At 41.2% G+C, this 16,097-nt stretch overlaps 1 protein-coding gene across 1 annotated transcript in view; it reads right to left on the bottom strand.

The window, feature by feature from the left end:
• ARID2 (AT-rich interaction domain 2) overlaps positions 1–16,097 on the bottom strand; it is a 736,417-nt gene that overhangs the window by 431,621 nt on the left and 288,699 nt on the right. The window contains exons 7-8 of the mRNA XM_029615213.1: positions 1,998–2,064; positions 1,666–1,916 (exon numbers count right to left, since the gene is read on the bottom strand). Of these exons, the coding sequence (XP_029471073.1) occupies positions 1,666–1,916; positions 1,998–2,064 (318 nt within the window). The remainder of the gene's footprint in view (positions 1–1,665; positions 1,917–1,997; positions 2,065–16,097) is intronic.

The following is a 16,097-nucleotide window of genomic DNA, read 5'->3' as shown; positions in this document are numbered from 1 at the left end:
CTTCTTCCCTAAAAGAGCATATAATCTAAATGGGTTATAAAGGCAAGGTCACAGTAGTCATAAAGAGAAGCAGATTTGAACCCAGGTCTGCTGGTTCCTCACCCATTACCTTAGGCATTACTCTATCCCTTTTTCAAGAGTCAACCTACTCATCCATTTAAATATGTATCTATTTATTTTTCTATTCTATGCAGAACTTTGTTCAAAAAAATAGTTATTTCCTCATAGGAAGGATTTACAGCTTCAAAATTGTACACATTTGTCTGTTCCTAGTTTTCTGGGATCTTACCTGTTCTTAATGAGCAGTTGAAGGCAACTGTGAATGGCTCTGCATACCTTTAGCCAAATCTTGAAGAACCCTTGAATATAAGTTATCAGGAGGCTTATAATTTGAATCTAATGTAACTAAGAATTCAGTTTGCTCGCTCTCAATTCTGGCATTACTTCCTTTAAACATAGAACATGACAGCAGATAAAGAACATGCAGTTCATCCAGTCTGTCTACCTACATCTCTTGCTCAACTTTTCATCACTAATAAAAAGTGTTTTAGTTATCCAGTCACCTTTGTTTTAAAAACCTAAGTCAGAAAAGATATTAAATACCTCTATCATATCATATACATATCATCTATTATTAGTCTTCCCACCTCAGGTAATAAATGCTTTCCTTGGGTGTTCCTCTTACTGTTCATGCATTTATAGAATGTTCTTCTATTACACTCTAGGTCTCTTATTAGGTGCATCCAGGTTTGTATTTTGGCCTTCCTAAATTTTGTGCTATTCATCTATTATCCTAGGAATTTGGCCCATTTCCCACTTTGTGAAATTCCTGTTTATGGAGTTCTCCTGGTTTGGTCAATTTGATCGCTTTGACTATTCATACACATCAGAATAATTCTCTCTCAGACCCTTAGTGGCATATTTAAAGAAAATCAGGCTTTTCTGAACTCCTTTCTCACTTAGACTTACTTTCATGCAGTAACATTAGAAGCCAGGTTCTTAATACACCACCACTTTTAAAATACAAAGAAGAGAGGCTGATTTTTAAAACAAATGCTGTTTTCAAAATCCCAACCTCCTATGGTAATTGCTCATTTGCAATGATTTTGTTTAAAAAAATAACTGCTGTATTTCTCTTCTTAAAAATTGTCTCGGTCACATAAAATGAGTTTTGGAACATTTCTCACTCTCCTTTCTGATTAAACAATAGTCCAGTATGATTATATAAACTCCAGAATAAACCTCATTATTCAATGAAATTCACACATGCCTTGTTAAAAGGTCTTACTGTCAATGTTTACGTCCATTTTGTACTGGCAACAGCAATCAGTTTACTTATCTTATTTTGCACAGGCAGGGAGAATAGACAAGACTGTCACAGCTTCAGAAAATGGTTGAATAGTTGCCTTTAGCAACTATAGAAAACTCTTCTTCAGTATAAGAATGCCCAACTCATCTGACTAAAAATGTAGTGACCAGCCAGCAAAGAATTTACAACTGTCAATAATGAGGTTTATATTATTGCAGCTTGAGTGCTCCCCTTCAAATGTACCACATTCAAGACCATACTGACCACATTTTAAACAATGATGGACCACAATAGATATTATTAAAGGATGACTTATTCAAAAGCTAATTTAATTATGCCAGCATATAGTTCCTTACCTCTGCTGCAATATTTCCTAATGTGTCAAGTCCCAACTGTCTTAGAGAAATAAAATGACTATGAGCAGAGAGTAACAAGAAACGAAGACATGTACGATTAGCTGCCAAAAGTTTAACATTTCCCTCTTCAAAAGAAAGATTTCGCAAAATCACTGCTATTTGTAGAACCCTCTGTCCTTCAATATCATTAATGCCCAGCTTCCGAGGTGGATGAAATAAGAAATTCCAAATGCTTTCTTCTGAAGTATCATCTGTAAAATAAAATAGCAACCTTATTTGTACATTTTTCATTACCAAAAAGAGTTCTAGTAATTTTATTATAAGTGACTCACCTTGAGATCGGTTTCTGTCAGAAATGAGGTCACGCACTTCATGATCTTCAACAATATCCTTCCAAAACTGAGTTAGATAAAAATAAAAACATAATAAAATGTGTTTTTTGGGGTTTTTTTGTTTTTGTTTTTTTTAACAATGTGCCTATTCTCTCCAACAAAATTCCCCAACCATTCATGACATCTTAAATATGGTATTAAGGATGAGGATTTAGTAGCGATCGAAGCGCTGAAGGTTAACTCAGGTGGCAACTGAGAAGATTCCTGTAATCGTACAAAGCATACAAGGTTTCATACCTTTCTCCAAATTACCAGTAGTTGCATCTGCTCTTTCTGCAAAAATGTGATGCAGCTGTGATGGGAGAAGTCAAGGTAGGAAGGAAAAGCACAGTATAGCTTGTGGTGCAACTAGCATGTGAGTGCCCCCTGTAAATGTGCAAGACTATTTTTAAGGACTACATAGCTTAGATCATGTAATAATTTTTTCTGAGTATATAGTTAACGACAGTGTAAAAAGGTATTCTAGATTTAAGATTAGAATATTAAAAAAAAGGAGAATAATCTTGTGGTTAAAATGAAAATCAGTTTTTACTATTTAAATGAAAAACTACTCTAATACTAATTTTAATCTATAAAATTTTACAATAATCTCCCTCAGACTGTCTAGAGTCGAGTATAATTTCTGTATGCTATTTGGACATCAGGAAAGTCTACCATTGTATAAAATACACCATCAAGCCTATTTTAGTAGAAAATTTAAAAAATTTGGAGTCATAACTTTCAACAGTTATCACCATGATTTGCAATTTTTAGTAGATTTCTTGGTTGACTTTCCATAATACAATCCTTAAAATCTCTAATTCACTACTGCTATGTGGTACACTACAATGGAGGCTATATATACATTTATTTATAGATTATTGGCACATATCACATGCCATAATTTTTTAATTTGATTTCTAATGATGGAAACATAGGGCTAATGATTATGCTAATATGAATACTGAGAGTATCAATCTTTATGAAACTTTATGGCCTGGAAAAAAAATATTGGCAGGACAAGGAATCAGTCGCAGATGGCTGAGCAGCGCAGGGAAGGGACTGAGCAGCAACAAAACTGGGTGCAGACAGTGGCCAAGATACAAGCATTGGCCATGGAGATGGACTAAGTGCTAGCCGAGATACGGCAATGCGCTCTTGGAGACTGCCTGGAGGGAGGGGCCGCCAAGACCCCAGCAGGAGCAGAGAAGACCCCAGGGGGGTACTGCTGAGACACCAGTGGGAGAGGTCACAGAGATCCTAGCTGGTGATGCCGCTGAGACTCCAGCAGGAGCAGAAAGCACCTCAGAGGGAGCAGAGAAGAGCCCAGATGAAGCTACTGCCGAAACCCCAGAGGGAGCGGGCCCTGGGACCTCAGAAAGAGTACAACAAAGTTCCTCGAAGATAGAAAAAAGAAGAAGCGACAACCAAAGTAATCAGAGGAAGCTACAAAACTCCTGTCAAAGAGAACCTGGAACTCAAAGCTCCAGAAGAACTCAAGAAAAGGACTGTGGCTGGTGGTGCAGTGGGTGGTGGTTGGTGTACTTTCTGGCATGACCCTAATGAGTGGGGGTACACAGAACCCTGGATTTTTACATTTTACCCTAGAAGGAGAGAGCCCGGCTGCAGGGGTTTGGTAGTGTGGAGTACTACCCTGGGTGGATCCCAGGGTAAAAATGCTTGGCCGGATGCGCCTAAGCTGGGGGAGGCATGTGAGGCAGCGCCTCTGTCTCCTTGCGAGCATGTGCAGGATCAGACTTGGAACTTGGTCACCTTTAAATCTCCAAGAGGGAGAATGTCTAAGGGCAGAACCCTGCCAGGCAGGAGGTGCTTAGAGGATGTGTCCAGTACAGAGGAGGAGAAGTTGCTGAGCCACCGGGAAGAGGATGGGCCTTGTGGACCTGGGAGTAGGAGCTCCAGGTCCTGTTTGAGAGTGGAGGTTCCAGACCTCTCTCTGGGAGAGAGTAGGCAGACGTTTGGGAAGTGCCTAAGTTTCTGTGAAGGTAGGCAGACTTGTGGGAAATACCTTGTTAGCTGAGACTAGAGAGTAGTCTTTATGTTTGCAACTGTGCTTGCCAATCCTGATTGTGTTCAGTGTGCCACTGTAAATAAACGCACTGAAGTTACAGCAGAGTCTGAGTGTGATTCCTCTGGCTGTGTCCAAGTCCTTGACCATTCGAGTGCCACACTCAAGTCTCTCTAGACTTTTAAGGTTTTTGCAACAACAGGTTTCAGAGGCTACACATACAGAAGATCTGACTTTCAAAAGCATCCAAAGCTATCAACATGGGACCTTCCTGTTCAGAGAAATCACAAACAGATTTTTCTCAGGTGTTCCCCATTTGAGAAAAATCATATTCATCACTTTCTGTTATAGGGACCACTCATGAGGAGTCCAAGGTCTAACTAAGTTTGTTTGCTGGAATGTTGCCCTTTCCTGCCCTGTCTCTTCCAGGTAAGTGGCTCTTAAAGTCGTCATATGAGAGATGGCCCAGGTCAACATTCTGACAGCTTCCTGGCAGAGAAGGAGTGAATCTGTTCCTCCCTGCTTGTTTAGATAGCATGTAAACTACCTGTCTGTCCCAGGATAAATTTGTTGGCCATCTGATCATAGAGCCTACAATACTACTCAAAGTTCCAGGAAACTGAAATGACCTTTCTGAAAAAGCAAAGAGCATGGGAGTGAAGCCTTTGTGAGTGAGCTGTTTAATGCATGTGAGGAATCCTTTATCAGTACAATTTGGTGGTAAAGGAGAGGCAGAAATTGAGAAGGGTAATCCCTTGGCCAGACTGGCATGGGGAGACACCAAGACACAGTCTGAGCTGACCCATGACACAGATGCATTTCAACAAGTCACTGTGGGATTTTAAGATCCATTGGGCTTGACTCATATAGAGACATGCCATAGGAGTGACAAAAATCATCTTCATGTCTGATGACTTTATAACACCTCTCTCAATGTCAGAAGCTCTCAAAACTGTCTCAAAGTATCAAAGGTTATATGGACCAAATGCTTCCCAAACTCCTCCCCAACTGTTCAACAGATGGAAAAAAAAATCATCCTTGTTCCTAACTCAGTGACAGACTCAGAAATTTCCTTCCACCTTCAAGTACAAAGTGTAAGGGACTTGACCATGAAAATCTATTACGCTGCTATGTAGGAACTAAGCACAGTGCTCTGAAAGAACTTCTTCCTGTAAAGGTACGAGGTTTGAGACTCGCAACCCAGGAGTAACGAGACATGAGCTTCATACTTCCTGGTCATTTTCGAGACAGATTTAGTCAGAAAAAATGGTGTGGCCAACCTTTGTGTTTGCTTCACCCACAATCTCTTCTGTACATGTTGTAGGAGTTGGTGGATGGGCACTTCCACCAACAGAGGCATTGAAGAATCTGAGGAAGACAAGTAAAGGTGCTCTAGGCCATCCCCTACCTCTAAATTAAAGAGAATGACTGGAGTCATTCTCTGCAAAAAGGAAAGGAGAAGAGATCTTCTGTAAAGGACACACTCCTTGCTTTGAGAGGGGTCAAATGGGAGATCAGAAAAAATTTTCCAGACCCAGATTCTCCATATCTATGAGCAAACTACCAAAACTGTTTGAATTTAGAATATGATATTAAAAGAGGGACTGAAGTATGAGAGGGTACCAACCATATAGTCATGGCCTGTGGGCCTCAGAAATTAATCTCTAGGCACTGGATTCAACCCATAGTGATCAGCAGAAATAGCCTCTTTCTCTAAAGCTGTTCAGCTTTGTGGAGGGTGCCAGCATTCAGACTCAATCTCGAGATACCAGAGTTGATGCTGAACCACTTGGTGCCAAAGTCTTGAGAACCAGTTCAGTTGTAAACAATCAGCGTAAAGGTGCTTAGTGCCAGAACCTCAGGTGGCAAGTGAAGGCCGAGGTCTTGTCTAGCTGTCTCTCAAAGACTGGTGATGTCAGCACTTGAAAGGACTTATTAGGAGAGGAAAAGTCCTCCTGGGTATCCAAGGGGAACGTACCAATGACTGATGATAGGAGACTGACACAGTTGTGCCTTAAGACAAGAAAATGAGCTCTCCTCCTGAAGCAGCTGCTTCAGAAAGGAATCTGATAGTGCTCTAGCCTCCCCCCTCTCTGGTCCACACACTAAAAGAGATCAGCATCAATGCTTCAGTCTTCACTTGATGTTCGGTGCCGCGGTTCCTTGGATTTGAACTCAAATGTTTTGGTTTTTACCATGATTTTACTTTTTACCATGTTTTAAATGTGAAGTGATTTTATCTTACTTGTAAGCTGCCCAGGGCTATTGAATAGCAGGCCGGTAGAGCGCACTGTTAGCCCAGGTTTGGACGCGCGTTTCACGCGCTAGCTTTACCCCTTATTTAGTAAGGGGTAATAGCGCGTCAAAAACGTGCGTCCAATCCCTCCGAAACTAATAGCGCCCGCAACATACAAATGCATGTTGATGGCCCTATTAGTTATTCCCACGCGATACAGAAAGTAAAATGTGCAGCCAAGCCGCACATTTTACTTTCAGAAATTAACGTCTGCCCAAAGGTTGGCGTTAATTTCTGCTGGCGCCGGGGAAGTGTACAGAAAAGCAGAAAAAACTGCTTTTCTGTACACCCTCTGACTTAATATCATAGCGATATTAAGTCGGAGGCCCCAAAAGTAAAAAAAAAATTAAAATTAAAAAAAAAAATTAAAAATTGGCCTGTGGCCCGTGGGTCAGAAAACGGACACTCAATTTTGCCGGCGTCAGTTTTCCGAACCAGTGACTGTCAGCGGGTTTGAGAACAGACGCCGGAAAAATTGAGCGTCGGCTGTCAAACCCGCTGATAGCCGCCGCTCCTGTCAAAAGGAGGCACTAGGGACGCACTAGTGTCCCTAGTGCCTCCTTTTACTGCGGGCCCTAATTTACATAGGCCACCCTCCTGAATCACGCGCCCAGGAGAGTGGCCTGGGCACTCGCCCACTCTCCCGCGCGTTTTTCTGTATCGGCCTGTAGGTGGGATATAAATAAACCATAAGCCATACATTGAAACAATGGCAGAAAAAGACTGTAAGGCTCTTCCAGTCTGCCCATCTGTCCAATTAATTTAGCATTATAATTCCCATCACTTCCTTAGAGATCCTCTGTATTTATCCCATGCTTTCTTGAATTCAGATACTGTTTGTGTCTCCAACATCTTCAATAAACCCATCTTGGGTACCAAACAGCAGGAGAAGCGTTCCAATCTCAGCACTGAGGCAAGCGACCACGTTCTCTGTGCTGAAACATTGACAGCAAATGGAGAAGCTCCCTCAGTATCAAAGCCTTCATACCAAAATCAATGGTGCACTTTTGTTTAATGGCAATGATTTCCTACAGTTTCAACTGTTGATACTTGATGGCCCTGGGCAATATCTTTGAGAAGATGCCGTATTCAAGGTTATCATCCTGGTCCCAAACACATACATATTTCACAATGATCCTTCAATGACATCTTGAAATTGCAATGGGTGCAGTGTTTGAAGCAGATCATCTTCATTCTGGCCACTAAGGGCCTGATTTTCAAAAGCATTTACATGCTTAAAACTGGCTTTTATAAGTGTAAATTCACTTTACGAGTGTAAATGGGCTAACATATATGTCATTAGATTGTCAATAGATTGTCAATAGATTTTACAAGTGTAAGTGCACTTAAAGCATGCAAGTGAGCTTTGAAAATTGCTATAATAGAATGTTACATTTATGAACATAACTCCTTTGGAAATTCACCTGTAAGAGAAAAATAGCTAAGGTGTAATTAAAATTAGAAATGTTTTCGAAAAAGGGAGCTGGTCAAAGGACACTGAATGAGTGACCACTCAAGAACAACAAAAAAACATAGATCCAAAGGACAAACAAACACCATCTTCTCAAAATTACAAAGCACTGTTAAAACCTAAATCAGAGATGCAGAGGATTAGGTGCGGCTGAGGCAGCTCAGAAATGACTTTTATTAGGAACAAGAAAATTTGACCACATCACCCCCCCCCCCCCCCTCTCTGATGGCTCTGCACTGGCTGCCAGTACAATCCAGAATCCAGTATAAAGTACTAATACTAATTTTAACATCATGAACAACAGAAACCCAGTTTAACAGGCGTCAGTCTCCAACCATACACACCCCAGCGAACACTAAGATCGCAAAACAAAGTACTATTAACTGTACCTACAATGCAAAGTACTCATCTAACGCAAATCAGAGACCAAATGTTTTCCATAGCATGCCCCAAGGTTGTGGAATTCTCTTCCAGAGACGTTTCGTTTGATAACAGACAGAAAGAGCTTCAAATGTGAGCTGAAAACCTGGCTCTTCAAAAATGCTTACGATCTAACTTAAAATATCAATATGCAGAAAACTACAAGATTATAAACAGTGTTAATATTAGAAGAACAAATGACAAGTAATGAGTTATGTAATGTGCATTAAGACAACTCTGACTAATATATGAAGACTATTGAAACAGAAATTATGTATAACAAATGACTATCCTAGCCCTCTAGTTAACATATTTTAGAAGATGTGTTAACCTATACTATGAATGTCGCTTGTGTAAACCGTTGTGATCTTCTTTTGGAATGACGGTATATAAAATGTATAAATAAATACAAAGAAAAAATGCATATTGAAGCATGCAAAGAGAAACATCCAGCATCATTGTAAACAAAAACAGACTGAATGGGCTCAATATGGTGGCAGCAGCACAAAGAATTCTAAGCTTTTACAGAGCTCTGAAAATACTCTGCATTGACGTCAATCGACAATGTTACCCGTTTGTGTGGTTGTTTCATCCCGTTTGTCTAAGGAAAAGGATAAAACTTTTTTTTCCTGTTTTTCTTTTTTTTTTTTTTTTTTAATTTTTTTATTTATCAATTTTATAATCATTACAAGCATCAACTTGTGTTAGAATATCCTACCGCACAGGATATAGAAATAAAAATATCAAATTATACGTATTAAACAGTAACAACATAATACATGCTATGCTTAAGGCCAAAAATATAAGAAATGGGGGAGAGCTTACAATAGAGCGTCAAGCAGAAAAAACATATTATACATATAAGTAAATAATGGTGGCCTGGACGATTCTCCTCAAATTAACAATACACCTAACAGCATGCTTATATGGGGCCAGAATGTGAGTCCAGGAATGCCCGCAACTGGACAGGGTCAAAAAAGATATAGCGTTGATCTTGATACGTTAGGCAACATTTACATGGAAATTGAAGTCTAAATGTGATTCCTTTCTGAATTGCCTCTCCTCTCATACCCAAGAAAGTTTTTCTTCTCAATTGGGTCTGTTTTACCAGGTCTTGGTAACACCAGACCTTTTGGCCAAAAAACAACATTTGACTATTTCGAAAATAGTACTTAAAAACATTATTTTTGTCCATTAGAAATGTAAATGTAACTAGTAGTGATCTACGAGTTACAACATGCAAATCCTGAGATGAGTCCAATAAATTAGACAATTCTGGTGGTTCTTGGTGCTCAGCTTCTACTCTTGCACTTGTAGGGAGGTAATATGCTTTTGATATCATTGGTTTCAGTTCCTCTGGTATTTTTAATGTTTGAGAGACATACAACTTGAAAAGTTCCACTGGAGAAATATTTTTAAGAACTGGGAAGTTCAGAAATCTTAAATTGTGGGCTCTCAGTACATTTTCTATTTTCTCTAATCTTTTATCAACCTCCATTTCTTTTTGAATTATAGTTGAATTCACATTTTCCACTACTTTGACTTTTTCTTCCATTTTGTCTATTCTATTTTTCTGTGTTTTTATCTCCATTGCATTTTCTTTTACTTGTTGTTTGGTTTCCATAACTTCTTTAGTTAAACCCAGAATAGCTTTTTCCAAAGATTGGAGAGCTTTCCAGATGGTATTTAGTGAAATCTCGGGTTCTTTTATGGAAATTATCTGTGTTGGAGCAGCCTGGATTTTCTCTGTGCCCCCACATGCTGCTGCACTGGCTCCACTCCCCGGGCGTGTAGATCTCATCCCTGCTTCGAGACCGGGTCCCACTCCACCCTCAACACCACCGGGTAGTACCTTGTCTCGGTGCTCAAGTATAGTAAGTCCTTCCTCCTCCTGCGTCTGTCTGGGTGCCTCAGCCTCTCCTCGGATCATCTCCGTGGCGCTTTTTTCACCCTGCAGGCTGCTTTCTTCTCGTGGGCCCGATGGTGGTGCCGGCCTTTCCGGTGAGCCGGGGCTTAAAGATATTTCGGTCGGGGACGTTGGCTCACGCTCCAGAGCACAATCCCCAGCGACCTTTCCATCCGGCGTTTGAGGAGACACAGCAGGAAAAAAGCTTCCGATCCGAGGTTGCAAGGCTTCGAGGGGTGTGGAGGAACTTTCTCCAGCCCTCACCCGAGCCTTACGCTTTGTGTGGGGCATAGCGGAAATTTTTCGTGGTAATTCGTCGGGAGCTCAAAAATGCTGCGACCGTTCAGGACGCCATCTTAGAAAGCTCTCCCCTCTTTTTCCTGTTTTTCTTAGTGGAAGCTGGAAAAACAATTTGCACAAACATTGTTCTACAAGTCATAAAGAATCTAGTTATGGCAAAAAAAACTGTCTACTAAAATTAACTTTAAGAAAATGGATTCAAAAGACTGTCCATTAAGGCTTTCAATCAGTCACAATCAATGATAAAGGAAACATTTCAGAAAAAAAAAAAAAAAAAAAGAGGTGGTCGGGAAAGCAAATTTGCTTACCTGTAAATAGGATTTTCCATAGATAGCAGGATGAATTAATCATAAAGCATGGGTGATTTCATCCTACAGGGCCAACATGGCCCCAACTTTCAGAGCTCAGTGAGAGTCTTACTGAGCATGCGAGGGAGTTCCTGTGCATGCATGCTACCTCTTTGGCCACTCAGTTTCTTCCAGAGCTTAGGACTGGATTTTAAAGGCCTTACGTGCGCCAGGCCGATTTTAAAAAGGCCCGGCCACGCGCATGTAAGACCCGGGGGCTTCGAGAAAGGGGCGGGGAGGGGGCAGGGCTAGAGGTCCCCAGCACAGCAGCCATTTGCTGCTGTGTTGAAGGATCATGTGCCCGCAGGCTGCCAGCACGCGCAACCTGCGCCTGCTTCGAGCAAGCCCAAAAGGTGAGACAATTTTGGGGGGAGGGGGGTTAAGATAGGGCTAGGGGGTGGGAAGGTTAGGGGAAAGGGTAGGAAGGATAGATTAGGGGGTAGGGAAGTTCCCTCCCAGGCCGATCCTAAATTGGAGAGGCTTGGGAGGGAACTGGGGAAGGCTGCGGGCATCGGCACGCGCAAGTTGCACTAATGTGCACCCCTTGCGCTTGCCGATCCCCGATTTTATAACATGTGCGCATTGGCGCGCGCATGTTATAAAATCGGGCGTCCATGTGTGCGTGCCGGGTAATGCTTGCACATGGACGTGTGCGCGCAATCTTTTAAAATCTACCCCTTAATGTTTAACAAGATAGTCAACTCTCCACGGAGGCAAGAAGATATTAACTATGGCTGATTTACCCTGCTATCTATGAAGATGGTAAGCAAATTTGATTTCTCCTTTGACAAGCAGGCATGAATCAGTTATAATGCATAAGGAGTCACAAGCTGAGGGTTACACTGCACAGCAATTACTTAAAAGGCAACCCAGCCCACCAGATGAAGAGTGAACTGTTGGGTGAACATGCTGCGCAGAACTGCTTGCCCAAACTTACTGTTTCCCTAGACATACTGTCCAGACAGTAATGGGACAGAAAAATGTTACATAAAACCAGATAGCTGCTTTGTAAATATTGTCAACAGAAGTAGCTCTCAGATGAACCATTGACGTTGCCATGGCTTTTATATGATGAACCTTGACAGAATCTGTAAGCCAGCCAAGACCATAACAGTGCACTACAAAATGTGCTAGGCAATTAGTTCATTTGACAAATAACCCATTCAAATCTGTTGGGATTAAAGATCACAAAGCGCCGAGAAACTTGATGGTGAAGACAAACAGTAGGCTAGGGCTCTCTTGCAGTCCAACAAGTGAAGAGCCTGTTCTCCTTTGTGCGCATGCAGTCTCAGAAAGAAGGTTGGCAATACAATAGCTGGGTTAATGTGGAATACATAAGCCACTTTCAGCAGAAATTTGAGTACGCAAAACAACCCTGTTATGCAGGTATGAATAGGAAAACATGAATATGAATATGCAACAGCTACAAGAAATTTTCCAGGGGAGAAACATCAAATCCACCAATTCAAGAGGTTTGAATGGTTGTGTCATGAGCTGAGCAAAGACCACACTGAAGTCCAAGGCACTGGAGGTTTACTGATGGAAAACATAGAATGCCACAAGCCTTTCATTAATTTAGTACTAAAGGATGGAGAGCGATCTGAGCCCATCTATCTGCTGATGATATGCAGCAATGGTGCCGAGATGAACTTTAACCCAAGGGGTGCTGATGTCTGAGTACAAGAGGAAGAATAGATAATGAACCACATCTCTCAGGTCATGGAGGTTCCTGCCTTGTCTCATGTCTACTTGTCTTCTCTGTGTTGTCAATACACTCCCTGATCCAGCGATTATCCTGTTCTAGACCAGTGCACCACCTCCAGAAGACCTGCCCGAGAAGTCCTGCCAGCAACCAGAACTTCCAGGCTCAACCCAAGGGGGAGGTGGCTGTTCAGGCAGTAGATCCACATAGGTCCTTCCCTCCTCCTGACTCATGCAGAAGACCATATGCCTGATCTGCCTGCTCCTGACTCCTGCTTGGGGCATCCCCAAATCGGCCAGCCCAGCCGTGACATATAGATTCATCCTTATTGTGTGCTGAGTAGCAAGTGATGCAGAAGAAGAGCTCAGGCTTCCTAGGTTGCAGACACACAAGCACCTGGCTCTGATACAGCACTGGCAGGTTTCACAGACTGGGGCTAGGCATGGTAGGATTACCAGCAACTGGCAGGGGAAATGGATCTTATGTCCCTAATTACTAGAATCCACTAAATCTGGGGGCAGGAGGGCGTGTCGTAGAAGCCCTCTTATAGCCTGTATAGTACAGGTTTGGAAATCAATGTGTAAGGGACTGGAGGTAGCTACCCATCAGCTATATACCCTCTTTGGCATAATCCAATGCTATTGGTTCATTCTTTCAGTGGAAAAGCCAAACAGTGGTGGAATGCGCACCTAAGGTATCTGGGGCCATCGCTATGAGGATGGACAGATGAAATCTTTTGCTGAGCTGCAAGAAGAATTTGAAGTGCTGGAACAGACTCAGTCTTACTATGACAAAGTCATGCAAGTGTTGGTGAGATTACGTTCTGAGAGGTGGAGTTGGGTAGAGCCTAACCCAGCTGGCCTTCTGGGCCCAATATATCTGAAGGCCAGCTCGGTGTTATATAGTGCTTTTATATTCAGGTATCTTTAGAGTGAGAGCTTAAGTTCATGACTGAGGCCCAATGGGAAAGGGATTTGGGACTATATTTTGATCCAAAACAGTAAAGGAGGATTTAGCAGAATATGCACAGATCCTCTTTATTTGCTCGTAGGGCAGAGCTTATGGTTAAATTAGCACTGCATACGTATAGCTATCTCTCCTTTACTAGAATTTGCGCAACCTTGTCACCACTTTGCTGGAGGATGCAGTCAGGTGGGGTCCTACCCACATGCTTGGTGGGAGTGTCCACTGGTCCAGTCCTTTTGGAGGCATGTAGGACAGCTAATGGGGCAGATGGTGGATGTGTGATTTTACTTTACTCCTGGTGCTTTGCTTGTTGGGAAGATCAGTGGGTGGGCAAGTTTAAGAAAAATTGATACAGCACATGTTACTTGCTGCTCGATTCACAATAGCAATAACGTAGAAATTGAAGCCCACAATTGAACTCTGGAGGAGGCAGGTGCATTCCATTACCTTAATTGAAAAACGGACATATGTTGAAAGATAATATGGCATTGTATGATAAAATCTGAAGCTTTTATAATGCGATTGGGTTCATACTGAAGGGGGTGATGTACTCTGTATACAACTTTGATCCTGTGTACATTGCTTGTTGTGTGGCTGTTTGAAATATCTGGCAAGTTAAATTAAAAATAAAAAAAAGACTCCAAGGTTTTCTTGAAAGCTGAGAATTGCTCTATTCTGAGCACACCACAGATTATGTGACTCATCTATGACTGAATCTACTTGTCAGATTAATTCTGGAAATGAAACCATCATAAAGAATTATTCTTTGTGAACCAGAATGTTCAATTTGATAAAGGTCTAAATTCCTAAAGCTTGATCTAGACTAGGTTTCAGATAATACCATTAAGAATTTCTTTCTTTGTCTGAAAACTATCTGCTAGACATTTACAATTGTTGTCAGAAAATGGAAAATAATTTCCTTTCCTTCATGCAAGATTTAAGAATGACTTATGAGAAATCAAGCAGACTTCCTTATTAGTTGGGTCTTTAAGTGGAACAAGTTGAAACTTATGCTATGAATTCTGAAAAATAGAAAAATTTAAGATACAGAATATAATTTCTTCAGTAAGCATCCATAAAATATAGCAATTAGTCTTTAGATGTTCATTGTGGAGAAGCTCATTTTATCAGTTGTCAAGTACGAAGGCTCTGATAAAAAGCTTTTGTTTCCATAATTCTTTTCCCTGCTGGCAAGGTTTTTTGTAGGTATAGGAGTACAAAGAAACAAAAGTCTAAAAGCTTTCAAAACCTGACAAATACAGGGAGCACAGGGAGTTGCAACAAGCCCAAGGTTACCAGAGTTAAATAGCTTTTGATAGGCCCATGGCATAAAACTAATGAGGACAGTAAACAAAGTGGCAGCAAACAGCACAGAATAAAGAGCAATTGCTTCCTTTTTCTCCTATTTCAGCAGCAGGTATAGGATACAAATACATGCAACAATTTGAACTGCAACTAGAGCGGCTGACAAGATTTAAAAGACAATAATCCCAATTTATTTATTTATTTATTTATTTATTTTGTATACCGACATTCGATCGAGATATCACATCGGTTTCCAGATAACAGGTTGAATAGGGCGAGAACTGCCCTATTTTTACATTGTAACAAGATAACAATTAAATTAATTTAAACAATAAAATAAAATAAAATACCATAAGAAACCTTGCAACAGTTGTATATATAAATGTGAGTATAGAGTTGTGGCATATAGCCTATTTACAAAATGTACAATATGTCTTGGGTACGGGTAGAGAGGGGACAAGGATATGGGAGGAAAGGGAGGGAGGGAGGGAAAGGTGGGGGGGGTGGTGAAGGGGGAATGGGGTGTTAAGCGTTAGTGCAGTGTGGTAGTCAAGTGGGTAGGCTTTCAAGAACATGTATTTTAGTATGGTGGGGTTCAGGAGGGAACGCTTTTAAGAACAGCCATGTTTTGAGCTGTTTTTTAAAGACTTGTGGTGAGGGTTCGTTTCTGAGATGTGTGGGGAGGGAGTTCCACAGTGTAGGGCCAGCTATTGTAATCGCTCGTTTGCGTGTTGCATTGAGGTGGGCATTTTTGAGGTTTGGTATGGAGAGGAGACCTGAGTTGGTGGATCTAAGAGATCTTTGTGTGATGTATGGTTGGATGGTGTTGTTTAGCCAGACCATTTTGTTGTTGTTTATTTTTTTGTGTATAAGGGTGAGGGTTTTATACTGGATTCTCTGTGTGATGGGCAGCCAGTGGAGGTCTTTGAGGGTGGGTGTGATGTGGGAGGATTTTTTGTGGTTGGTGATAATTCTGGCGGCGGCCAGAATTTCTTTTTACTTTCACCTTTAATGAGCAACCTTGATTTGTTGATACTTAAGGAAATAATTTGACCACAAATTTCATCTCACTTTCCCAGCCAAGTGGCCATCATTTTCTTTTCGATTTGCCTATTCTCAAATTAGCCCATTTTCTGTAATGTAATGCTTTGATTTTTCTGTTTTTATGTTCAGATAGTTTCTTGCGTTTTGGTTAAAGTTATTATATAAATAAACTAAAATGAAAAGAAACTAAAAAGGATAGCTGAACATGCATCTCTGGAAGCAGCTAACCTGTAACAGCACAATATAAGTCCTTACATGTGGTGATGTCATCAATGGAG

The sequence above is a fragment of the Rhinatrema bivittatum genome, chromosome 9, assembly GCF_901001135.1.
Source record: "Rhinatrema bivittatum chromosome 9, aRhiBiv1.1, whole genome shotgun sequence".
In the NCBI taxonomy this organism is placed as follows: Eukaryota; Metazoa; Chordata; class Amphibia; order Gymnophiona; family Rhinatrematidae; genus Rhinatrema; species Rhinatrema bivittatum.
Note: the sequence above shows the minus strand (reverse complement) of the source record. Positions and strands in the feature narration are given on the sequence as shown.